Source organism: Mesoplodon bidens (genome assembly GCF_964165515.1).
Source record: "Mesoplodon bidens genome assembly, chromosome: 9".
In the NCBI taxonomy this organism is placed as follows: domain Eukaryota; kingdom Metazoa; phylum Chordata; class Mammalia; order Artiodactyla; family Ziphiidae; genus Mesoplodon; species Mesoplodon bidens.
The window spans coordinates 62,051,984-62,077,752 of NC_138166.1; the positions used below are offsets into that span (position 1 = coordinate 62,051,984).

Here is a 25,769-nt window from a genome sequence, read left to right on the forward strand (position 1 = left end):
CAGAGCAGGGTGGGAGCATAATCTGACTTCCAGCCTACAAAGACGTCTTTGGCTGCAGGCACGAGGCCGGAGCATAGCAGGGGCCAGGGCAAGAGTGGGGAGACCAGGCGGGAGGCCACATCCAGTTATTCAGGCAAAAGATGATGGTGGCTTGGCCAGGTGGTAGCAGTGGAGATGGGGAGAAGCATATCCCTGATATGCAAGAGGGAGTTAAGGATGACTCTAAGGTTTTTGGCCCAAGCAACAAAACTGACATCTGTTTAGGCTCATCCCTACGTTCTAAGAAGGCAAGCCTTAAAAGCCCGCTGTCTTATTCTCAAAGCCTCAAAATCAACCTGGGAGAAATAATATGATGTTTAAAGTTTCCAAAGATGTTTCCCTTTTTCTTTTCATAAGAGAGACGTCACTCCATGTAGCCCTGTGACAAGAGGCAGGAAGGAATTCCTTTAAAAGTGTATGTTATTCACTTGATTTAAGTTTTGGAAAGCAAGCTTTGGAAAGTGTTTCCTTTGTCTTACTCCCTCCCTTCATGTCTAAGGCTGCACAATGCTCTCTCCTGTGGAAGGCTGCAAAATCTTCTCTCCTGCTCTGCTAGACCCCAGGTCAGTACCTGGACACACACACCCCTGCTGGCCACAAAACGCTGGTGGTTTCAAACAGCTTTCTGAAACTGGGAGCTCTAGACAGACGCTGACTTCCGGGTGACCTGAATCTGACACCAAGAGTGGGAAGTCAGGGTGTCTCTCCCCCACCAGCATTCCTGGTTAGCCTAGGCTAGGCTGCCAGGCAAACGTTGAGCCACCGGCTCTGGACACAATCAAGAGTGAAACTGGAGCTCACTTCCAGACCACACTGCTCAGCCAAGCAGATACTCCTCAGGAAGTTAAAGCAGAAATTGCTGAACACTTTGCAGAGGGTAAGTGTCCCACTTTTTCCTTTGAGGGTTTGCTTTTAAAAATGCTAAAATAGAAAAGCCAAGATGATAGGCAAACTATATTTTTGGAAGGAAAAATTTATTGCATGCCTACTAGGTGCCTGGCACTGTGCTGAGTGTTTTTTAAAAGCACTGTGTTGCTGAATCTACACAACATCTGAGAAGTCAGCATAATTTTCTCCATTTTTCTGAGAAGGAAAGTTTAAGAGAGGTTAAGCAACTTGCCCAAAGTGATCCAGCTAGTCAGTACAGATGTCCGACTTCAAAGTAGAGCTTTCACCACAACTGCCTCTAGGGTGATTGACAGTCTCCATGTGCCTGGGACTGAGCGGGTTCCTGCGATGCTGGACTTTCAAGTTTAAATGCAGGAAAGTGTAGGGCAAACCATGCCCAGAGAGTCACCCTAGCACCCTAGCTGCCTCTTTAACTGAAAATATGCACATGTAAAATGTGCAAAATGCAGTCATTTCACAAATACCTAGACAATTCAGTAGAATCACTGAAGTCTTTTAAGACATCACTGAGAGAGTTATAAATAACACCTTTAGTCAAGGTAAATATGGGCTCCTACGGGGTTCACCTTTAAGGAAAGCAGGTTTCTTTCCCACCCAGTTCAAAGCCAGTCTTCTGCAATTATAAGAGTGGAGTCCTTGGTGAGAATTTGCTGCAGAACATGAATCCCCAATTTCCTACACATTTTACGGGGATCGATTCCACCAGCTGACTCCCAAAGCAAGCTTGCCAGTGTGTGTTCCCCAAATCCAGTTCCCTTTTGCATCTGTTTGCTGCAAAATGTCAACTGGATCTCTTGCTCTGGTCATTGTAATTTATATCCTTGACTAACTGACCGGAGGACTCTGGCCCAATATCTTGCTAAGGGGACATCAATGAACTCGGCTCTTGGGATAAGAGTCAGCTGCTTAAAACCTAGAACTTGGAGAATTCTCCAGAGCCTGGCTTGCACGATTTGCTAGTGCTGCTCACTCATCACTACGCATCGTCCCACTCATTTATTGTCCTTAGTTCTTTAAAAGACAGTCTAGCCCTCTGTACTAAATAAACTCTTGGAAGGCAAGGACTAGGCTAATTTTTCCTCCAGAACATATACGAAAAATTTAGTAAATGTTTGCTGAATCATCTTGTTGTTTCATTAAGAAGAACAGTTTTCATGCTCAGATTGCCTAAAGACTGAAAATCTCCTTAGGAGAGAAACCAGCCAAGGTATTTCCGATGAGGCTGAAGTCAGACAACAACCAAAGACTGTGTTCCCAGGATGGGCAGATCTGGTGCCCCTCTATGGGTGCACAGGAAATCCCACCTTGTCTTCAGTTTCTTCCCTCCAGACAATGGCATCTGAGATGTGTCACTCCCAGCAGACTTCCTCAGCTGGACTGGCCTGCCCTTTGCTGCTGTGTATGCAGCTTGGCCACAATCACACTGGCCTTGACCTGGGTCAGGGTATCCCAAGTAGGACGTGAGTGTCTATTCTCATAGTTGTACAGCCCACTTTGGCTCTCAGACGTATGTGCAGCTTTGTTACATACTTCTAGTATATCCAATATGCTGCTTCTAGCATGGATATTCCTCATCAACTCAGTTTGCAGAATTAGAACACTGCTTCTAGGGAAGCTTTTCTTTCTGCTTTTTGAACTTTAGAAACTGGATGCATCAGACTATCCTTATGCAAATGTGGGTATATCCTCCAGGCCTTCACCCCAAATAAGACCTAAACAAACCAGGCCCTAAGTAAAGTGCCTACAGAAGAGCACAATCCAATGTCCCTCACACCCGGGCCCTCCCCAGTCTCAACAGGTGCCACTTCAAACACCTACCCCATGCTTAGGCCAATACTTCCCATAATATTATGTTGCAAAGAATTATAAACTGGCATCATAAAAATGGCCTTTGGTCAAATAAGTTATGGAAATGCTGGGTTACAGAATATGAAGAGGATGTCTTTACCAGAGGACATTTGAGACCTTTAACAGGCTAAGGTGTATTATGAACCTCCAAAATGGGGTACAGTATGCAGTGTTTCCCAGACTTAATGGACCATGGGAACCCTCACCACCTCCTTCTTTGGTGCATCATCTTAAGGCATTGCTGTTCTCCCAGCATAACTTTGGGAATTCAGCTCTAGCCTCATGAACTCATTCAATCACTGAGCAGGTGAGGGACGTCACCCAAAGCCAGAGGAAGAAAGCGTTAATGGTTTTCGAAGATGTTCTTTAAAGCCCTCATCAGAGGTATACAGGGTGAATTTAGACAACAGAATGTTAAACAGAAAACGTTAAAGGATCTCCAAAACAAACATTTTTTAATCCTCAGTTTAGAGCCATAGTGAGCATCAAATGCTGTCAAGAGAATAAACTGTCCATTTCCCCTGACATCTTATCAATTCTCATCATGGTGGAATGAGCACAGGTTTGGGAATTAGATACATCTATTTTCAAATCTTGACTTGTAGGGCTGTTGTGAGAATTCAATAAGATAATGAACATCATCTCATAATAAAAAAGAATTAGGGGCTTCCCTGGTGGCGCAGTGGTTGAGAGTCCACCTGCCGATGCAGGGGACACGGGTTCGTGCCCCAGTCCAGGAAGATCCCACATGCCGCGGAGCGGCTGGGCCCATGAGCCGTGACCACTGAGCCTGCGCGTCCAGGGCCTGTGCTCCGCAATGGGAGAGGCCACAACAGTGAGAAGCCCGCGTACCACAAAAAAAAAAAAAAAAAAAAAAAAGAGCAAAAAGAATATGGAGGAGGTACCAGAGGGTGAAGAGATTCATTGGAGGGCTAAAGATAAAGTTTGGCTATGCTACCAGAGCAGAGAACACTACAGTCTAAAAGAGGAGTGAGTTGATTCATCCTGCAGAACACTGGGAAAATCTGAGACCAGAGAAGTCAAGTTCAGTAGAAGGTAAGGATGAGGATGGGGCTGAGGACACAAGTCTTAGCCCACTTCTTATCCCCAGGATGCTGGCAGCCGGACAGATATCTCCCACCCACTTCTGCCCAACTGGGAGACTGGAAAATTCTTTCTTGAGAATTGGAAGAGCATCAGAGAAAATACCACTAGGTACTAAGATGCGATTCCCCAAAAAGAGATGATGAGCCAGAAACCTGCGCAGTTACCCTACAGTAAAGCCCAATAGTTGACAAGCCTAATCATGTAGACAGGGCTTGCTTGTCAGCTTTTAGTGCTCTTAAATATGAACGGACAGACAAGGACTGTCATATATTCAAGAAAATCCTTCAACATGATAAGAATCAAAAACAAAAAAGAAACTTGAGGGGGGGTAATCAATACAACGAGGGAAAGAGAAGAAACCTCTGAAGGTAAACAATAACTAATATCTGCAGAGATATGAGGAAACATTGCAGGCAAGACACAAGAATAGGATGCTACTCAAATAAAAAGAAAGAACAAGAAAGCTATAAAATATTTAAAGTATGTTAGAAAAAATAAAAAGATTCAACACAAAGGATAGAAGATAAGGTTGGAAAAATCTAATATAAAGTTAAGCAAAAGACAAAGACATGGAAAATCCTAGAAAAGATCTTTTAAAATGAGAGGACAGGGCTTCCCTGGTGGCGCAGTGGTTGAGAGTCCGCCTGCCGATGCAGGGGACACGGGTTCGTGCCCCGGTCAGGGAAGATCCCACATGCCGCGGAGCGGCTGGGCCCGTGAGCCATGGCCGCTGAGCCTGCGCGTCCGGAGCCTGTGTTCTGCAATGGGAGAGGCCACAACTGTGAGAGGCCCGCGTACCGCAAAAAAAAAAAAAATGAGAGGACAATGCAGAATATCCAACACCTCACAGAGGAGACTTCTGGATAAAGAGAAAACGGAAGGAAAAATTATCAGAAGAATGATAGCACAAATTTCCCTGAACTGGGCACAATTAAAATGCAATCAAAGCTCATAATATATGTTGAGGAATCCTTCCACAGAATAGAGCGAAAAAGAAACAATGCATAAGCAGAAATAGAAAATCTGAGAAAATTAGAGGATCAATTCAGAAGAAAGTGAAAGCTCAAAGGATTTGCCTTGGCCATGATGCCAGAAGAAAATTATAGAGATGCAAGACACACAACCCCAATCCTTCCCTAAGTGTTTACTGAGCACTCACTACGTTCCCAGTACCATGACAAAGATCAACATTTGGCTCCAAACCTGTATCAATTTGCTCCCTCCTTGTTCTAATAAGCACATAGGATGCACAGCATAAATGATCATTATTTAGAAAATCTGGCCATGTTTTTTTCCTGTATTCCATGTTGTCAAATATCAACTGAGGTCCTCCCTGGCCCGATCTAGGCCCACAGAACCAGGCCTATGGGTTGTGCCAGAGCTTGGAGATTTGAAATGGAATCTGAGTCACTCAGTGCAGAACTCCAGCTACCACATGCTACTGTTCCAATGTTCGTGCCTTCTCTTCAGTTCAACCTTACCCCTGGCACACACATACTCTGCTTCATCTGGTCCTCACTCCAGGACTTTACATAAAATAAGAATCCTGGGCCAAAGGAACACGCAGGGAATTGGACACAAATACTGTAGAAGCAGAGGACTGAGAGAGATGGAAGCTCAGCCTTGGGATACACTTATCAAGTTCCCACCCTTCTCTAGGCACAGTGTGAGTCACTGGGGTACAAAATTTAACAAAATGCATAAATATTTATGTACAAGAATTCTCCTCATACTGTTGTTTATGATCAGAAAAATCAAAAACAAAAAGCTGGAAATAATCCAAATAGCTGAAAATTTGAAGAGGTTATTTAAGTCACAGCACGTCCATACGAAGGAAAGGATAACACAGACTAATAATAACAGAGAGATGGGTTTATATACAAGGATAGATGTTTATCACTATGTGAGGAAAAAGATTACAAAATAATATATACCTTTGATTCCATTTTTGTTTTTAATAAAAGTACAGAGAGCACATCTAATAGGTCTAAATGAGGGTTTCTCAGCTTCACAACTATTGACGTTTTGTACCAGATAATTTGTTGTGGGGCTGTCCTGTGCGTTGCAGGATTTTTAGCAGCATCCCTGGACTCCACCCACTAGGTGCCAGTAGCTACTCCCAAGCTGTGACAACCCAAAATGTTTCCGGACATTGCCAAATGTACCTCAGTAGCAAAACTGTCCCCAGTTGAGAATCGCTGCCCTAAATGAAGAAGCCTGGAGGGCACACAGTGTAGATTTTGGTATTTACTAGTCAGCAAGTCTTCACCATGGCTATCTCTGCTTGGTAAGATAACAGGTGATTCGCCTTTTCTACATTTTAGAGTGAGGTTGTCCTCGGAGGTATCTTCAGATTTTTATAGCTTAAACATGTATTTCTTAAGGAGTTATTAATAATTTTAAATACTGCATATTCAAGTTGAAACAAAGAACTCGCCTTGGTCAGTGGAGTTTGTTGATAAACCCAAAATGAAACGTACTATTTCTGTGCTTGGACCTTGAATGTCCATGCTTAGATATACCTGAAATAGAGATGATTTTTCATTCAGTGAATAGCAGAATTTCAGAGATGGAAGGGAGCTCTAGTGACCCTCTAGTCCCCCCACGTCCCCCTCACGTCCTCCACCTCCATGCTCCCCACTCTGCTCCAGCCCACACACGCCATCCTCCTCACTGCTCCTCAACCAACTCCCTCCTCCAGGCCTCTGCACTGGCCCTTCCTGTGGCCTGAAGTTCTCTCTCACAGGTCTACCTGACTCACTCCCTCACCTCTCTCAGGTCTCTGCTCAAATTCACCTTCTCAGGGAGGCCAGAATTGACATTGTAACCCCTCTCCCCACTCCAGCACTCTCCACCCACGCCTTTCCCTGTTTTGTTTTGTTTTTGACTTTTTGCCCATAGCCCTTCTCCAGGTGACACACTCTGTGTTTTAGTTATTTACTACTAGCTGTAGAATGTGAGCTAAAAATGACCAGGGACTTGTGTCTGTTGTGTTCACTGCGGTACGCCCAGTGCCTAGAACAGTGCCTGGCACATGCCAACATTCTAAATAAATATCTGAATATCAAGCATGCAAATTCACCAGCAGGGGTACACATGTTCCTCCCGATACCCTCGTATATGCGCATGAAGTAGCTTTCTTGAGGCCACAGAGAGTGGGTTCTGGCTGGGCAAGTGTGTAGGCATTCTCACCCACTACCTTCATGAATCCCTGAGACAGCTGTCATAGCGCTTCCGTGATCTATTTAGCTCTGGCTGGCCCCAGCCTGGCCCAGCAGGGAGAGAGCAGCAGAGAGCTGACCACTGCCCTCTGCAGGGCTTCACTTTCAAGACAGACATGTGAATGTGCACAGGACAGAGGGATGGACGGCCAAACAAAATCACTAGACCATCACATGGATGGGGAGTAACAGACCTAGGGGATGCACAAAGTGAGGGAAGGATATTTCACAGCGGCAAGATGAGGACATGTTTGGGGCTGAGATGAGGTGTACCACACCCAGGTCAAGAAGAATCAATGAAGGATCATGAAACAAAACTGCCATGGAGGGCCTGCCACCAGCCAGTGTTACAGCACCTTCTCTTACTACCCTTCAGAGTAAGGCTACCGAGGCTTAGAAAAGTCACTCTCCCAAAATTACAACACACAAGTGATAGATCCAGGTGTGTCTGTCTTCAAAGCCCGTGAACTTTCTCCAAAATGATATCTATCATTAAGAGCTTAGAGCAGTGCCCAGCACATAGTAAGATACATAATTCAGCATCACTTTCATTACAAAGTCCTGATGCCTCTCCTGAAGAAACCATGGCAACTAAGGAAGAATGGGTCTTTCCCTTGACTGACCAAAAGAAGGCGGTAGCTACACAGTGGTCTCACCAAGTCCCACTTCCCTGGTCCTTTCTGTCATCATCCCTTCCCCTCCCCGCCCCTTTCCTCTCTCTCTGCCTAATTTAAAGTGAAGGACTAACCTCACTCCATACACACTGTAATGATGATGCCAATGAGTCATCGTCCCTCAAGATGGTACCGCTGCCACCAACCCAGCAGCCTTTCAGGGCCTGCCATCTGATTAAACCCCAGAGATGGGTGGTATTTTCCAAACAACTGCATTTAAAATCTCGGAACCAGGTGGGGAAGTAACAACTCCGCTCTTGAGAAGACAACTTTAACTGCCTGAGAAGAAACCAGAAATCTCCTTCAACTCCCCAGAGAAATCTCAAAACCTCCAGAGAGCCTCCAAGCATAGCTACACATTTGCTAGAAATAAGATATCTCACGTCGAACATACTCTCATTCAGTGAACAAAGCTGGTTGCTGCTGGCAGAGGCAAGGGAGGGAGTGAACTGACACGAATGAAACTCGTGTTGTGAGGCCTTTCACACACACGGCAGCAAGAAAAGGGGGTTGTAGACAGATGGCAAAACAAGGCTGCTGTTCCATCTTCTCTGACCCGCAGCAAACTCAAGAGCCCTCTCGAAGTCAGGCTCAAAAGGATGAAACCTCTTAAAAGTTCGAAAAATGTAAGCAAATGTAATCAGAAGCTTCAAAAATTACATATGACCAGTTCCAAGTCTCTAGATTTTCAAGCTTGGCGCAGAGAAGGCAGGTGTGAAGTGACAATAAGGATGTTTCTGCGACACCAAAGATGGTACATTTGATTACAGACCCTGAAATCTTGTAACGATTACCACACTCATAGCATTTTAAAGACACAAAAGTGTATGAGTGTGGGGTGTTGGTCATATTTAACTTGCTGGAATGCCTCTCTCATTATGGGAAGTGGTGCAGGGACTAGAGGTGGAGTCAGGCAGCAGGCAAGGATGGCTTCGTCACAACCAGTTAGCCTGAGACTATAGAACCACAGTTGGGGGGTGAGTTCTTCTGCCACAGAAGTGGTAGGAGCCATGAGCCCCCCAAATCAAAGTCTGTTTGGGAGACCGAGGTTCAGGCCAGGAGACCTTCGGACCACAATCGGGCAGCAATCAGAACTGCATGGGAACAGGTCAGAGCTAAGGAGACAGGATGAGAACAAGAACAGCTTGGGAATGAGGGAGGTGTACCACCACTCTTTAAAGGCTGGGACCTCACCTTTACGGGTCAGGACATGAATGGCCTAGGGGCAGAAGGGTAGACAGAACAAGATGCAGTAATGAACCCCTGTAAGTTACCTGCCTGCCTACTTTACAAGAAAATATCAATGGAAAATAAATAAAGCTGACTTTCCTTGATGTGCTCCCAACCTCATCTTGGTATCTTCTTCCAACACTGCTTGAACTCCTTCATGGCTATAATATTACCCTTCAATCATGAAACCAGATTCTCTGTTCCCAAAAGATGAGTCATCAGAAACCTAAACTTTCTAAACACCCTGGGAATCATAAGGGGATCTCTGTTTTAAAGAGAATGTGTCTCCCTCAAGGTGGCTATGAGGCCTCTCATGGATCTTCCCACAATTTCAGGTCTTTACCCCAGGCTGCTGAAGAGCCCCCCCTTCAGTCTTCCTCACCTCAGAAATGATGTTTTCTACGCTTTCTCCCACTTCCTTAGGTTATTTTCCTCATCTTCCTCTTCTTTCTCCTCCTCCTTATGCTTCCTCATCCTCTCTCTCCTCTTCCTCTTCTCCTTTTTATATTTTTTTCTTTCTAAAGCTTATTGTATGAATGACATAAGGGCTCCAACTTCATTCTTAACAAATGTGTTGCCAGTAATCCCAATATATTTTATTGACCTCGCTATCCTTCACCCACCAATTAAAAAACCTTCTTTATTATACATAAAACTCATATATACTTGGGTCCATTTCTGGACTTTTTTACTCTGTTTTCATCATCTCTGTTTGTCTACACTTGAATCTGTACACAGCATTTTAATCATTATAGTTTTATAATACATATTTCTAACAGTGAAAATCTTCCTCCATTACTATTTTTTGTGTTCTAAAAAAAAACTAACCTTCTACTCTACTTTCGTAAGAGATAACTTAGAAATGGATACTGCCAACATTACACTTAAAAATCTGTTAAGAGGGTAGATCTCTTGTTAAGTGTTCTTACCACAATTTTTTAAAATAACAGAAAAAAAATAAAAGAAACAGATATTGCCTTTTAAAGTCAATTTATCAGGCTTCCCTGGTGGCGCAGTGGTTAAGAATCTGCCTGCCATTGCAGGGGACACAGGTTCGAGCCCTGGTCCGGGAAGATCCCACATGCCACGGAGCAACTAAGCCCATGCGCCACAACTACTGAGCCTGTGCTCTAGAGCCGGTGAGCCACAACTACTGAGCCCATATGCCACAACTACTGAAGCCCATGAGCCTAGAGCCCGTACTCCACAAGAGAAGCCACCGCAATGAGAAGCCTGCACACCACAACGAAGAGTAGTCCCCACTCACCACAACTAGAGAAAGCCCGCAAGCAGCAACGAAGACTCAACACAGCCAAAAATAAATAAATAAATTAAAAAAAATAAAGTCAATTTATCTTGTAATATAATGCATTTCTAGTACTGAACTATCCTTGCATTTCTGGCCTACACTTCACTTGGTCATTATACTACTAGACTTAATTTGATAATGTTCTTAGAATTTTTCACATCTGTATTGAGAAATGAGATTGGCCAGTAGTTGCCTCGGAGGTACAATTTCTAAGAAAAATTATAACCAAGATTTGCAAAGTTGAGCTCACTGTAAATCTCCCAGTTTCTAAACTCTGGGAGGCTGAAGAGTCCTAATGAGGAAAGATAAGCCAAAAGAGCCAATGAGTCTCGGCAATCTGCCAAATAGCTGGTCAACAAGTGTGATAACTTAATCTTTATAAGATACAATTATAAATGTAGGGTATTTTACCATATTTCCTCAATTTCTTTGCTCTCTTACCTTCTTCCTTGCCCCCAGCTCTCTGAGGAGAGAAAGGATGATAGCTGCACAGGCAGATTCTGAAGAGAACAGCCATCAGAAGGAAGAACTACACCTCCTGAATGCTCTGCACAGTGGAAAGATGTGACTTCTCAGAAGTCCATCATGCAAAGGGACCAAGCTGGTGGGGGCAAAATGGCATGGATGAAAGAGGTCTGCTCAAGTAAAAGTGTAAGGAAATCCCAGGAGATTGGGGTTATAAAAAGAGAGAATGTAATGGTGAATAATCTATAAAAAATATTGAATCACACTATTGTACACCTGAAACTAATATAATATTGTAAATCAAATATACTTCAATAAAAAATAAAGACAGAATGAGGGGTTTTTAATTGAGTTTCCTTAGACCAAGCCTTTAAAATCCCTGAAACATTACAAAAGTATAAGTGAAGAAAGTTTTGTCCTTAAATGCGACATTTCCCTGGGATGGAACTATAGGGTGCTTTGGAACTCCAGGGGATGTTTTAGAAGCATCATCTTCGTCAGTCCATCCCCCTTTTTATTCCTGCATCTACGTCTGCTATGGGGTGCTCATATGCTACTCAGTTTGTAGGAGATTTGGCATATTTCTCTTCTTCCTAGCACAGAGCTGTACCTACCTCATTGACAAAGGACACTCCTAATAGGCTCAGCAAACCCCAGAAGATAATACAGCTGCTATTCCCAGGGGATGGGAGGATCGTGTCCTTGCTGCTTCTGATTAAAGCTGATGCATCCGAATAACGAAGAAGCAGGCGGGGTTTGTCAGATTTATTCCACGTAAACACCTTGATGATCTCCCCAAATGGCAGGGGGGCTGCTCATAACAGGCACATACATAGGTAAAACGCAAGAGATAAGGTGCCAGAATTTTTCTGCCACCTGTACTTTCTTCTCCTGATTCCAGCACCTAGGGTGAGAAGGATGATGAGCTACTGGAAACACAGAAGGTGTAGTGACCTTGGAAAGCTGGGAGCTGAGGGAGCCGGAGAGTGAGAGGAAGCCAGAACAAGAGAGGTGGATCTGACAGCCCTTTCAGTCCACGTTCCCTGTTAGGTGACTTGGGTCCTCCTTTGCCATTGTTTTGGACCATAAAACTACAGAATTATAAAACTTGTGCCCGTTATGGCTACAGAGTTGTTTCTGTCCAGAGCTTCAGTCCATCTCTGGACAAGTTCATCAGCAGCGCCCTATAGCTCATGTCATGGCAATAAACTAAACGTTAGCATGCAGTGCTAGCACTCCTCATCTCGCTTGACTTCCTGGACCACATGGGAAAGAGCGTTCTTCTTTGCAAGTTATTACTCAGCAAGGCAAGTGGAAATCTCTGCTTCTCTGCTCTTGGGAGCAGGCAGATGCAAAATGCAGAAATCAAAACGGTTACTTGGTATGCATCTGGAAGCCCATCAGAGGGAAAACAGCCTTGAAACTTCTCATCCCCTTGACATGATCAACGTTTCTTTCTATTCAACCCCTCAAAGAGTTTTTGTTTTAAAGGTCAAGAGAAAAATATTCATCTCAAGCTGTTTGTCTGGCTAGGCTTCCCAAACTAGTTGACCAAGAGTTATTTGACCAAACTCTGCTAATAATAATAACAACCATAAGAAAACTCTCTCATGTGTAAATGGAACTTTACAGTTTGTCCGGTGATTTCACGTATGTGATTCCTTTTGGGTCTCAGAGTCTGTGAGTGCAGGTTTATTACACTCTTTTATAGATAATAAAACAGAGACCCATAGCGGTTGAGAGACTTGCTAAAAATTATTATCAGAGACATAACAGGAACGTAAGACTTCTAACTCCAGCATAGTAAGTACTCTTTCACCTCTTTGTGTCTTAAGTCTTTCAAGTTTATTATAACAGTTAGTTCACCACGTAACTGGGCACACACGTGGCACAAATACATGTATGTGTACCAGGATCTATAGTGGTGTCCCATCCTTCATTCCTGATATTGGCCACTTGTCTTCTCTCTTATTTTCTTGATCAGTCTGGCGAGGTCTATTTGTTATCACAGGTTGTGGCCAGGAATGTTCAAAATGCACTGCTCACCTTTTCTCCCCTAAATGTCTAAAAAAATTCTGGAATCGGGTAAGTTATTGAAAAATTAAATTGGTACCATGCTTTTAATTTGCGGGGGGGGGGGCGGGGCCAGGATGTTGTTGTGAATTCATTAGCTGCAAGAACAAAAGCTATTCTTGCATTCTCCACTCAAGAGGGAGCTGGGGTCTGTGTCCTTAAAGGCTGGTTTCTGTTGCCCTCAGGGAAAAGTTAACAAGACAATACTTTAGGAAAGACTGTCCAAAGGAGGACAGGATAGACACTGGTGCAACAAGAGGAAGACAGACTTGTCCTTTCCCTAAGGGTTGGATTCCCAGAGTCTGGGAAGTCATGTGAGTATGTTTTAGGAAGTGAGGGGTAGGGAGAAGGAAGTGAGGGGGTTGTACAGCGTCCCATGATCAAGTAGGAAGGGATCCTGTGAGCATCCTCACATGCAAGTCTAGAAGCAGAGCCTGACAGAATGAAGGACCAGGTGTCAAGTGAAGCACATAGGAGCAGATGGAAGGATACTGGTAATGCCAACCACTGTGGACTTCAGGCCAGTTCCTTCCTCCATTTCACGAGGCACATATAACTACTGAGGTCCCTGCATGATTCAGTAGAGAAGAAAGAGAGCCCCAATAAAAAGGAACATTAGATTCTTCCCCCACCACAGCTAGCAGCGCTTAAAGCCAGGTTTGATTTTATTTTAAAAATAAAAATAAAACATGACAGTACTTGTACCTCGAGGTCATAAAGCATTTTGCAGTTGCTCTGTGTTCTTTGTGATACTATGATGATCTGGCTGACTTCTGACCTGACCCAGAATTTCTTCTATAATCACTCCTCCAGGAACGGGGGAGCAGCACCAATGCCAAGCCAAATAATGTGTGAGAGGGTAACCAAGGCATGGGGACTGAGGAGCTGAAAAATACCAGCCTCAATGACAAACTGAAAGTCAGTTTTTATTTTCTCTTTCTCCCTCCCTCACTGAATCCCTCCCTTTCACAATGACCATGGATATATTTGGACATCCTTTGTTTATACTAAAATTCTAAGTCTACAAAAAGCTCAAGAAGATTCTCAGGAAACTGGAAGAATGAAGGGAGACTGCAAACACTCAAGCTAGTAAGCCAAAACTGTCAACTGGAAACATACAGGATGACACTGAAAAGCCCCAGGTTAAGCCAAAGTCTTAAATGCAAGTCTATGCTTGCCTCACTTAAGGCTCCTACTGAGAGCTGACAGAGGAGTCTCAGAAAAGCAACAGCTTAATAGGAAAGGTTCCAGTTTTCGTAACAGCCTGAAACTGACCCTCTGGTGAGTAAGAGGGAATAGCCCCTGACTTTCTTCAGCGAGGTCATTGGTTCTTTTCTGCCTTCGGACTCAAATTACCCTTCCTGGGTCTCCAGCCTGTCAGCATTTGTACTAGAACCATAACATCGACCCTCCAGGGTCGCTGGCATGGCAAATGCAGGTCCTGGGACTTGTCAGCCTCCATAATCATGTGAACCAATTCCTTAAAATCTCTATCTATACAGAAATCCTATTGGTTCTGTATCTGTAGTGAACCCTAACTAATACAGAGATTAATGTGGAAGACCAACTTAAGAGCTCTTCAGAATGCAAAGAAAAACACTGAGAAAGTACAGTCAACCCTCCATATCCTCGGGTTTCTTATCCTTTAGTTGAATCCTGCAGATATGGAGGGCCCTCTGTATTCATTGTATTATTTTGTATCAGGGACTTGAGCATCCATGGATTTTGGTATCCACAGGGACTCCTGAAACCAATCTCCCGTGGATACTCAGGGACCATTATACTTTAATATAATAGTAGCTCCTAATGAAGGAGCAGAACTAATAAAACAAGAGTAATAATCAAAGACATAAGAGAAGATAACTTTTCTGGGTTGATCTGCAAATGCTGTGATTATCTACCAGGAAAACTCAAAAGAGGACCAATAAGAACTCTGAAAGAAAAATAACAAAATATAGTATAAAAAATTTCCTATATATATCAACAATAATCAAGACAACATAATGTGGAAGGTGGGGATCTTCTAATAGCAACAATAAATATAAAATACCTAGAAATAAGCATAACAAGTACCATATAAAAAAATAATAAAACCTTCTTGAAGAACACAGAAGAGGACTAGAATAAGTAGAGAGCACACCAATTCCAGAACGGAAAGATTCAATATTGTACAGATGGGAATTATCCCCCAAATAATCTATACATTTAATGCCATCTCAATTGGATTTTGAGACGTATGTAAAAGATACTCTAATTTTTTCTTGGAAGGTTAAATGTATACATTGATTAAGATGTTTCTGGAAAAAAGAAAAGAACAGTAATGAAAGGAAACTTACCCAACCAGAAACTAATAGATGTTTTCTAAAGCTACAGTAAGTCGAATAATGTGATACTAGTGCAGGAAAAATAAGGCAGATTAGCAGCTTAGAATTTGAAGTCAAGAAAGAATTGAAGTAAACTTCAGAATTTAGAATATGAAAAGGTGGCATTTAACATTGGTGGAGAAAGAATTTTAAGATTGTATTAGCTATACAGCAATTTGGTAAAAAAATTAATTTAGTACCTATCTTATGCAAAACACCAAAATAAACACCAGTACATTAAAGGTAGAAATGGAAAAAATTTGAAATACATACATGCTAAATTAAAGCTTAAGGAACTGTGTATATGATATGAAAGTGAACATTTTATTCATAAATTTTACTTAGAAAATATTTTTCTAAGCATGAAAAACAAAGAAAATAGTTAAGAAATTTGGCTTTGTAAGAATTCTTACATGTCAACACCCAACATAAAATTAAAAGCAAACAATAGGGGGCTTCCCTGGTGGCGCAGTGGTTGAGAGTCCGCCTGCCGACGCAGGGGACACGGGTTCGTGTCCCAGTCCAGGAAAATCCCACATGCCGCGGAGCGGCTGGGCCCGTGAGCCATGGCCGCTGAGCCTGTGTGTCCAGAGCCTGTGCTCCGCAACAGGAGAGGCCACAACAGTGAGAGGCCCGCGTACCACAAAAAAAAAAAAAAAAAAAAAAAAAGTAAACAATATATGAGGGAGAAACTGTAACATGTTAATGACATAAAAATGGAGTAATGTCATAATTCTTACAATTCACAAGATAAATATATATTATGAAACATATAAAAAGAAATTCAAATAGTCTATAAAATTATAAAAATGTTCATCTTCATCATTCAGTTTTAAAATGTGAATGAAACAATGATAACTTTTTTCTGTCATCAAACTGGCATCGATTTTATTTTATTTTATTATTTATTTATTTATTTATTTTGCGGTACGCGGGCCTCTCACTGCTGTGGCTTCTCCCGTTGCAGAGCACAGGCTCTGGACACGCAGGCTCAGCAGCCATGGCTCATGGGCCCAGCCGCTCCGCGACATGTGGGATCTTCCCGGACCAGGGCACGAACCCGCGTCCCCTGCATCGGCAGGCGGACTCTCAACCACTGTGCCACCAGGGAAGCCCCTGGCATCGATTTTTTAAAATGATCTGGGCCTAAATGGTAGAATATGGACAATCTCATAAACTACTAGTAATAGTATCAACTGGAATGACACTTCTGGGGACAATTTGGCAATGGCCTAAAATCAAGGTACTGCTAGTGCAGGAAAGGCTCTTTGATAGCATAATTCTATGCCTAGAAACTTATTGTAAGGAAATAACCAGATGGGGGTGGGGAGGAGTGTTTATCACAATATTACACATTATGTTTCAAAATTAGAAACAACCTAAATGGCCAACAATTGGGAATTTGTTTTTAAAACATTATAATTTATACAATCATTAAAAGTGATGTTACAGATAGCTATTTGTCACGTGGAGCTTTTTCGACATAAACTGACCATTTTTCCTCCCTCCTCTCCACCCCATCTCCTCACCCCTTAAAAAAAGAGTCCCACGTAAAATAGATAGCTAGTGGGAAGCAGCTGCATAGCACAGGGAGATCAGCTCGGTGCTTTGTGACCACCTAGAGGGTGGGATAGGGAGGATGGGAGGGAGGGAGATGCAAGAGGGAAGAGATATGGGAACATATGTATACGTATAACTGATTCACTTTGTTATAAAGCAGAAACTAACACACCATTGTAAAGCAATTATACTCCAATAAAGATGTTAAAAAAAAAAAAAGAGTTGACAGAATACCGCTATCGATACTGTGTTTAATTCCTCAGTTATGCTGGAGTAAAACAAAATGGTTGAGACCACTGTATTGAAGATGCACATCTACTGATATGGAAAGATGCCCCTGATATAGTGTTCGTGCAAAGAACACATTATAATTTGCTTTATAATTATAATTTATAATAAAATTTAATTATAAATTTAAATTATAAAGTTGTTCTTGAGAAAGACATATGAAAACAGTAAAAGACATTGCAATGGTTATATCTGGGTATTGGAGTTACATTTTAATTTTTTTCTTATTATTTTTATACTAATTTCAATATACTAATGTATACTCTTTTTTTTAACATCTTTATTGGAGTATCATTGCTTTACAATGTTGTGTTAGTTTCTGCTGTATACCAAAGTGAATCAGCTACACATATACATATATCCCCATATTCCCTCCCTCTTGCGTCTCCCTCCCACCCTCCCTATCCCACCCCTCAAGGTGTCACAAAGCACCAAGGTGATCTCCCTGTGCTATGCAGCTGCTTCCCACTAGCTATCTATTTTACGTTTGGTAGTGTATATATGTCAATGCCACTTTCTTACTTCGTCCCAGCTTACACTTCCCCCTCCCCATGTCCTCAAGTCCATTCTCTATGTCTGCGTCTTTATTCCTGTCCCGCCCCTAGGTTCTTCAGAACCATTTCTTTTTTTTTTAGATTCCATATATATGTGTTAGCATACAGTATTTCTTTTTCTCTTTCTGACTTACTCCACTGTATGACAGACTCTAGGTCCATCTACCTCACTACAAATAACTCAATTTCGTTTCTTTTTATGGCGAATATTCCATTGTATATATGTGCCACATCGTCTTTATCCATCCATCTGTCGATGGACACTTAGGTTGCTTCCATGTCCTGGCTATTGTAAATAGTGCTGCAGTGAACATTGTGGTACATGACTCTTTTTGAATTATGGTTTTCTCAGGGTATATGCCCAGTAGTGTGATTGCTGGGTCGTCTAATGTATACTTACTTGCTTACCAAATTCAGCATATTAGTGAACATGTGACATAATACTTCAGTAACAGGAAAACAAATTATTTTTAAGTTGTTAAAATATAATAGTAGCTCTCAATTTTCTTTTTATCAAGGCATTACATTAGTAGCGATTTATCAAAAGAAAAAACAATACTAATAAACTCACTCTTGCTTTTCAATTGCCTTGCTGTTAAATAGTTTTCCTCAGATTCAAAGCTTTTTGCATTTAATCTCTTCAAGTCACTCCACATTAACTTGAAATAATACAAAAACAGTCTTGTAATAGTATAACTTCTTTACTGCTTTCATTCAAAGACCCTAAGTTGTTTTAATGGGCTTATATATTTTTTCTTCATCTCCTAAATTAAGACAGAAATAATCTTCCCAATGACTCTGTTATCTCAGTTCAGGATTAAAATAGAGCACACATTGTTCCAATATAATTAAGCCTAAAGTTCTCTTATATGGTACTTTACAAAGTTAGAGAATTATAAAATTGTGATTCTGAGCTTCCAAGCTTTTTCTTCCCTGTTACCTGGAAACAACATACCTCATACAATAATAATGAAAGAATATTTCCAATACACAAGTCTAAAAACGAAGCTGACCACTTACTGAGATTAAATAGTTTTAATATAGATTTCTCTTTCTGGTTGTTGTTTGTTCTTATTTTCAGAAAATAGTGCTAATATGTGCAAATAGGAAAGGCAGAGCCTACAGGAACAGTTTTTCACTCATGTTCAAAACAACTCTTTCTCTCTCTCATTACAGAAGCTACGTATCTATCTATCTTCCAAAGGAAAAATACCACAGTTTTTTCCTGAAATAAATATGAACTAACAATTCTCTATTACAAAGTACAGAATCTAAGTAACTAAGACCAGGAAAGTACATTGCAAACTTGGTCAAAATATGAATATTAATTAAGGATTTCTTCCTCTCCTTCCTTTTTCTCCTCTCCTCTCTTCCTTTCTTTCTCTCTTCCTCCCTTCCCTGTGGTATTTCGGGGAAAAGTACCTGAGTAGGAGTTAGAATACTTGGGTATTACTGTCCTAGTAGGACCATTATTCGTATCTGTAATCTCAGCGTAATGAATTTCCCTCATTAGACCCCCTGTTCCTGAGCTGCAAAATGACCACAGTCCTTTACTCCCCTAACTACTTATGACCAAACTCCTCTGGCCCTGCAGCATTCACCAACAACCTAACCAGTAGAAAGCAGATTCCCTTGTGCCTCTCTCTCCTCCTTGATCAACTCTGGTGCAAGAGATAATGAAGTACTTAGATGGCATCTCCACAAATATTATTGATATGTTGAGGAAAAGTAGAGAAGCAAGACCCTGAAAAATGACAGCCTCTCTGCCCTTACTACCTCCCAACTGGGCAAGTGATGACAAGAAGTACAAGAGAACCTCCTGAGCTCATCTCTGCCCAGCCCCCATTCTACTGATAATGGTAATAAGTGCCATCATTACTGCAAACTTTTTTGGGGCATTTTGGATACTAATCCCTGCTTCATGTTCTTAGTTTCTTCAAGTTGAGGGGGTCAGGATAAAGCTATGTGAATCAAGACTGCCACATTCCACCAGAGGGTGCTGGAATTTTCCCACTGGTTATGGACCCCTTCATGGTTTCTCTGCATGGATCTGCACACAAGCTTTTCCCTTGGTGTCTGAGGAGTTTTACTTGTCCTTCAAATGTCACAACTCAAGCATCTCCTTTCAAAATGCTCCCTGAACCCTTCATACTCATTCTCAAAGTGACAGGCCCTGGCACATACCCTGTATAGAGCATTTTATCATGCTGGATGGCACTGACTGTTTTGAACTTCTGACTCTACTAGTCTTATAACATAAGGTACGTACATAATCACCCCTGTATACTCAGGATCTGGCCCAGGATCCAACTCTCAGTACGGGTAATAATTTGTTGGTTAGATGATTGGTTCCTTGGATGGATGAACTGAAAATCTTAAATCCTTAAATATTTAGAAAGAAGCAAATGCTCTGTCATTTGTATATCAGAGCCAAGCCTTGGGCCCCCATGAATGAATTAGTGACCCTTAGGAGCCCTAATGAAGCCACCTCATTAGAGTCAATGAGATCTATTTAAACCTAATTCACTCAATCTCTGCCTTAGGATAATCTGCTTGAATTGAATTTCAAACTGATCTGATAATATTACTGATGATAAGATACCTTACTGGGTATATCTTTTCTTCCTCCTGATTGCTGGTGTCCTAGTTCAGCTTCTCCTTGTATCACTCTAGACCACAGACATTACCTTCTTTCCTTGCCAGACATTGTTCTAGATAGTGAAGACACAGCCATGACCAAGATAGACAAGGACCCTAACTTCATTAAGTTTATAGTAGGGGCAGACAGACAAAGAAGATTCGGTGAATTTGAAGATAGATGTCATAGAAATCACCTAATCTGAAGAACAAGGAAAAAATTGAAAAAAATTAAAAGAGCCTAGGGACTTGTGGGAAATTTCAAAAGGTCCATCATAAAGGTAGTTGGAATCCCAGGAGAAGAGAAGGAAATTGGGCCAGAAAAAATATAATAGAAAAAATGGCCCAAACTTCCCAAATTTAGTAAAAAACAAAAATGTACAGACTCAAGAGCACATTCAAGAAAACCGCACCTAGGCACATAATAGTCTAAGTGTTGAAACAAAAGATAAAGACTTGGGACAGATAAAATCAGCAAAGGTAAGCCTAGAGAAGAAGCTGAAGAATAAGCCCTAAGATCATCTGAGATTGAGAGGTCAAATAGAGGATGAAGAGCTGGTAAAGAAGACTGAGGAAAAAAATGGCCAATGAGGTATTTTTTAAAAAACCAGGAGAATGTGGTGGTCACATTAGCCAAGAGAAAAAGTGTTTTAAGAAGAAGGAATTGGTTAATTCCTTTGGCATGGACCAAATGAGATGAAGGCAAACAAGCTGCAATCAGATTTGGTAATGTGGGAATCAGTAGGAACCTAGACAAGAGCAGTCCCAACAAAGGGATAGAGAGGAAAGTGCAACAGGAAGAAGTTTAAGAAAGGAAGGCAAAGAAGAGAGGCAAGGACTTCCATCCTTCACTCTGATGATAGAGAACTCCTTCTAAATGCAAAACTAATTATGCCTTGCTCCTAAACAAAACCATTCAGTAAACTGCATACAGAGATCTAAAGTCTTCCCCAAAAAGAGTTCACAGCAGATTAAGAGTCTTAAGTGTTGCTTCCCAACATGCCAATCTAGAAGGAAGACTAAAGCATCAAGGGATATGTGACACGATAGAGAAAATTACATTGCCAGAACTCCTCTCACAGCAAATCCTGTAGGTTGTTGGAAATACTTTGAAAAAGACCTTTTGGGGTAGTGATGGTGAGAAGGGAGACCTCTCAAAGTAAATTTTGAAGGAAGCACGGATAGCCCTCTATGGTCAACTCTGCTAACTTAACCTTAATTCATTCATCTGTTTTTTCTTCCTCTGTGCCCAGAAGTATCTAACACATAGTAAACGGCCAATAAATATTTGTTGAAAGAATGAATTGATTCAAAGTGCTCAATGTTACTTCTCTCTTGGTTTTATCTCTCATCAAAGGACTCTTTCTGACAAAAATGATTATTTAGTTACAAAGAGAGAGGGGGCCAAAACAAGCATGTATCAATAACAGCAGGCCAAAGTTGCTGAAATATTGTTCCATGTTGAGGAGGCTTTAGCTCAGTTCTTTGTTCCCAGGATAAATCTATACTGCATCATTCACAATATATACAAATATCAAATCATTATGTTGTACACCTGAAACAAGCATAAAATTATATGTCAATTATATTTCAATTTAAAAAATATCTACTGCATCATAATTAAGCAGAGGAAGTGTGTGAGCCTCAGAGAATCTAAAATGTCTGCCTCCTTTTCCAAAAAGTTGCCTAGTTGCCTTCATGTGAAAAGGCATGCAGAGTTCACTTGTTTAATTGGAAGTAGTTTGGTATTGTTTATTTAGCAGTCCTTAGTAGAAAAAGAAGGAAGCAATTACACCCAAGAGGCTGTTTTTAAACTCAGTAGTTATAAAGCATTGCAATTTCTTTATGTAGTTCACCCCTACTCACAGAGTCATATATTCATTCATCCATTTTATTCCTGTTTATAGCAATCTATGATGGGGCATGAGAATATCACAGTGCTTTTACAGAGTAAGGGTCTGGTTCAATAAAGACCCTGCAAGATACAAGACACAATATGTATTATGAAGAGAAGTTTGCTTCCAGAAACCAGCTTTCCTGCTGCAAGCAAAGATGCACAGCAAGTAATCCACAGCAAGATAAACCAAGATCCACCTCCAGTCCCAGCACTTTCCATCTTCACTCCCCATTAGGAAAATGTCAGCATCACCTGGTTCTTCAAGGGCTGTACAACTGCAGCATCCTTAGAGCCCATGCTCCATTTTCTGGACAACACAATTAAATTAATCCCTGTCACATGCTTTGCTTGGGTGCCACCATTATTAAAAAGCAATGTGGAGGGCTTCCCTGGTGGCGCAGTGGTTGAGAGTCCGCCTGCCGATGCAGGGGACACGGGTTCGTGCCCCGGTCTGGGAAGATCCCACATGCCGCAGAGCGGCTAGGCCCGTGAGCCATGGCTGCTGAGCCTGCGCGTCCGGAGCCTGTGCTCTGCAAGGGGAGAGGCCACAACAGTGAGAGGCCCGCCTACCGCAAAAAAAAAAAAAAAAAAAAAAGCAATGTGGAGACTGCCTGGATAAAAGCTGATTAGCAACCACAGTTAAATAAAGGTCCTAAAATTGAATAATCAACCAGGTGAGTGATGGATTCATTGCCAGCTGTTGTATCTCCTCTATCCACTGGGTAAGAAACAGAAGGGGAGGTGACAAAGGATGTTCATCATCAGATTAAATAATGAAAAGATCCAATAACCATTTTCCACTTCAATATTTGTTATCCAGTTCACTCGACCTATTATTCAAGTTTTGTCTACATCAGTTGAAACAGTGTTTCCTCTCTGGAAACAATATTAACAGAGAACACATGAGAGAAAAAAGACATGTCAGTCCATTCAATTCACCATCTCCTACTCCTACCCTCCATTCTCTTTTTTTTTTTTTTAATTATTCAACACTGACATTTTATTTTCTGAAGTTTATCATTTTTACAAAACAGAACAAAAAGCAGGTATCAAAAACAGCAAAGAGTTTACAGAATTTCTGCACCAGTTTTCACACAAGTCAGTGATTATGACACTGGTGTCTAATGTAAATACTAGATACAGTCTGATTTCCCTCATGGTCATAAGCATTCAGGTGACTTGTTTTAGAGCTACTGAATAATTACTTTTTCATAAGCACCGGTCATTTTTTGAGAACCGATTTGGTTTGTCCAACAAAGTGAACACTTTTTGATGTGTGGCATTTTCTTTTTTTAAAAAACACTGAGCTAAAATACAGAATGTGTATGTGTTTGGATCCTAACCAAATCTTTTGAGATCCCAATAATTACCCTGAAAAACACTGAAGACATTTATAGGACATATTAAATACTAGTTATATACCTCATAATGTCGAAGGCAGCTACTATAAAAGAAAATAGCATTTCATTCAGAGGCTTCCCAGAGTTTCAACTACATCATAGTTTCCACATCCTTCCTGATTTGGAGTAGTTTCCCCAAATAGGGCCATATTATTAGAAAAAAAAAAGTTTTATGCTCATGCCAAACAGGGTCTGGCATTTTACAGATACATTTGTGTAGAGCAAGATTCCTTGCTCTGTACCCTGGGTGACCACAAAGAAATCAAGAGGCCATGATTACTGGATGCTGAGAGGAAGAAGCGTACTCAAACTCACATAATCTGGAGGCAAGCAGAAACAGAGTTGGAACTTGGTTGTGGTGTTCAGCCACCACTTGTTCCAGAAACACATTTCATTTAAATAAGGGAAATACAGTCCAGTTTTGCAATGTTAATAGCTGCCAGTCTCTCAAAAATTTTTTATAAAGATCATTTCCTGGCTAGCAATGAGTTAGGAAACCGGCCTCAAATTCTGATTAAATTTCTCACTACTATTCAAAACAAAACCAAAAAACCGCTCCCAAAAACCAAACAACAAGAAAACCCCCTACACCAGCCAATAGGGGTTAACAATTGCACAATTAAACTTGAATGTAAATTACGCTATGTACAGACTGGTATACTCATCACTGAAATCATTTTGAGAGAATGAGACATTCCTGTTGAAACATTTCTTCTACTTTATCCCAATTTCATTAAAGAAAAACTGATATGTAATTTTCTTCTTTATAGATATGAAAAGGAAACAAGAAGGCAAAGCTGAGAGAAACAGATGCTACCCAAAGGGCAGCGGTGGCATTTGGTTGTTTTGGTCTTTGTACCAGCAACTCCCACCCCATGGGAGATATCCGTTCCTGCCGGACTACACGGTTTTCCTTGCAGTCAAGACTCGAACAATGGACCCCACTCCTCCAGCAGCAAGTGCCTTTTCATGCCACTGCAATAACATAGCACTGCTATTGTCAGAGGGGCTCTCAAAGCCCTTATAAATATACTTCATTAGGAGATCCACACCATTCTTGTCCAGGGATTGAACTGCCTTTTCAATATCATTAGCTTTAAAAGAGATGAGCACCTTCAAGACAATGCTGCCTGCTCGATCCTTCACTGCCTGGCTCTTGGTGTTGATAGGGGGGTTTTTCAGAGCTGCCTGTAGGGCAGCTGTCATGTTTCCTTGCCGCAGGCAGGAGTCCACCTCGCCCTCGTCGGGCCCGGCCTGCCCGTCGCCCCCGTCTTCCTCGTCCACGAACTTGTTCTCGTCATACTCATCCACGTCCACCTTCCGGAACCGGGCCGACGACACCGTGTTCTTCGACATCCCTATCCGGATCGGTGGCCAAGGCCTCCTCTCGGTGCTGCCTCTACCTTAACAAGCCCAGCCCAGTTGGAACCCGCAGACTGGCGCCTTCACTTCCCTCTTCCCCTCAGAGGCGTCACGGGCAGCCGCGGCTCGGGTGGTTCTGGGCCTGCGCGCTGGCCGAGCTCCTTCCTCCTCAGGCTCACGCTCTTCTTGAGCCTCCTACGCCGCCCCTGCTCTCCTCCAAGGGGAGCGCACCAGGGAGGGAGCGCGCTGGACCCCTCCATTCTCTTTGACATTATCCCAGCATGTACATAAAAATGGCTACTTATGGTGAATAAGAGGCTTGCATCAACCCATAAGTGTTTACATCTCTGAATGAAAAAGGAAATTCTATTATAATCTATGTACCTCTATATAATTATAATTCAGCAAACCTTTCATGTCAAGATCCCCAAGTTCTTTCATGACTATTTATGAAGTGAGTCCCTTTACTTTGTATTTCACAACTTCCTATGAGAGTTTAGCATGGCCATGTGTCAATTATCTCTGGCAAAGGGGAAAGGTACAAAGTATAGAAAAGAACAAAGAAAGCAGCCACAGATATGAATAGCACCAAATTTTGAATCAGAAGTTCTGTGTTCAAATTCTAGTTTTATAACCTTTTGAAACACATGCTGTGTGTGTGTGTGTGTGTATTCAGTGTGTGTTTTATTAAGCCAAATTCAAATAAAATTAAATAAAATTAAAAAACATTAACCCCAACTAATGTACCACATTACACAATAGTAATTTAGTCTCTTTTCTTGTATGAAAATGAGGATAATGCAATAACTTACAGGAAGATTAAATGAAATAAA

The 25,769-nt window shown here is 41.7% G+C and overlaps 2 protein-coding genes across 5 annotated transcripts in view; both read right to left on the reverse strand.

Moving 5' to 3' along the window:
* Window positions 1-25,769, reverse strand: part of PDE1C (phosphodiesterase 1C) — a gene marked incomplete at both ends in the record, with an annotated part of 531,390 nt that overhangs the window by 294,505 nt on the left and 211,116 nt on the right. The gene's annotated exons all lie outside the window — the stretch shown is intronic.
* On the reverse strand, window positions 23,173-25,033 carry LOC308622379 (actin-related protein 2/3 complex subunit 5). Its single transcript, XM_081243752.1, has one exon. The coding sequence runs from the start codon at window positions 24,928-24,930 to the stop codon at window positions 24,475-24,477; it is 456 nt and encodes a 151-aa protein (XP_081099878.1). The 5' UTR covers window positions 24,931-25,033; the 3' UTR covers window positions 23,173-24,474.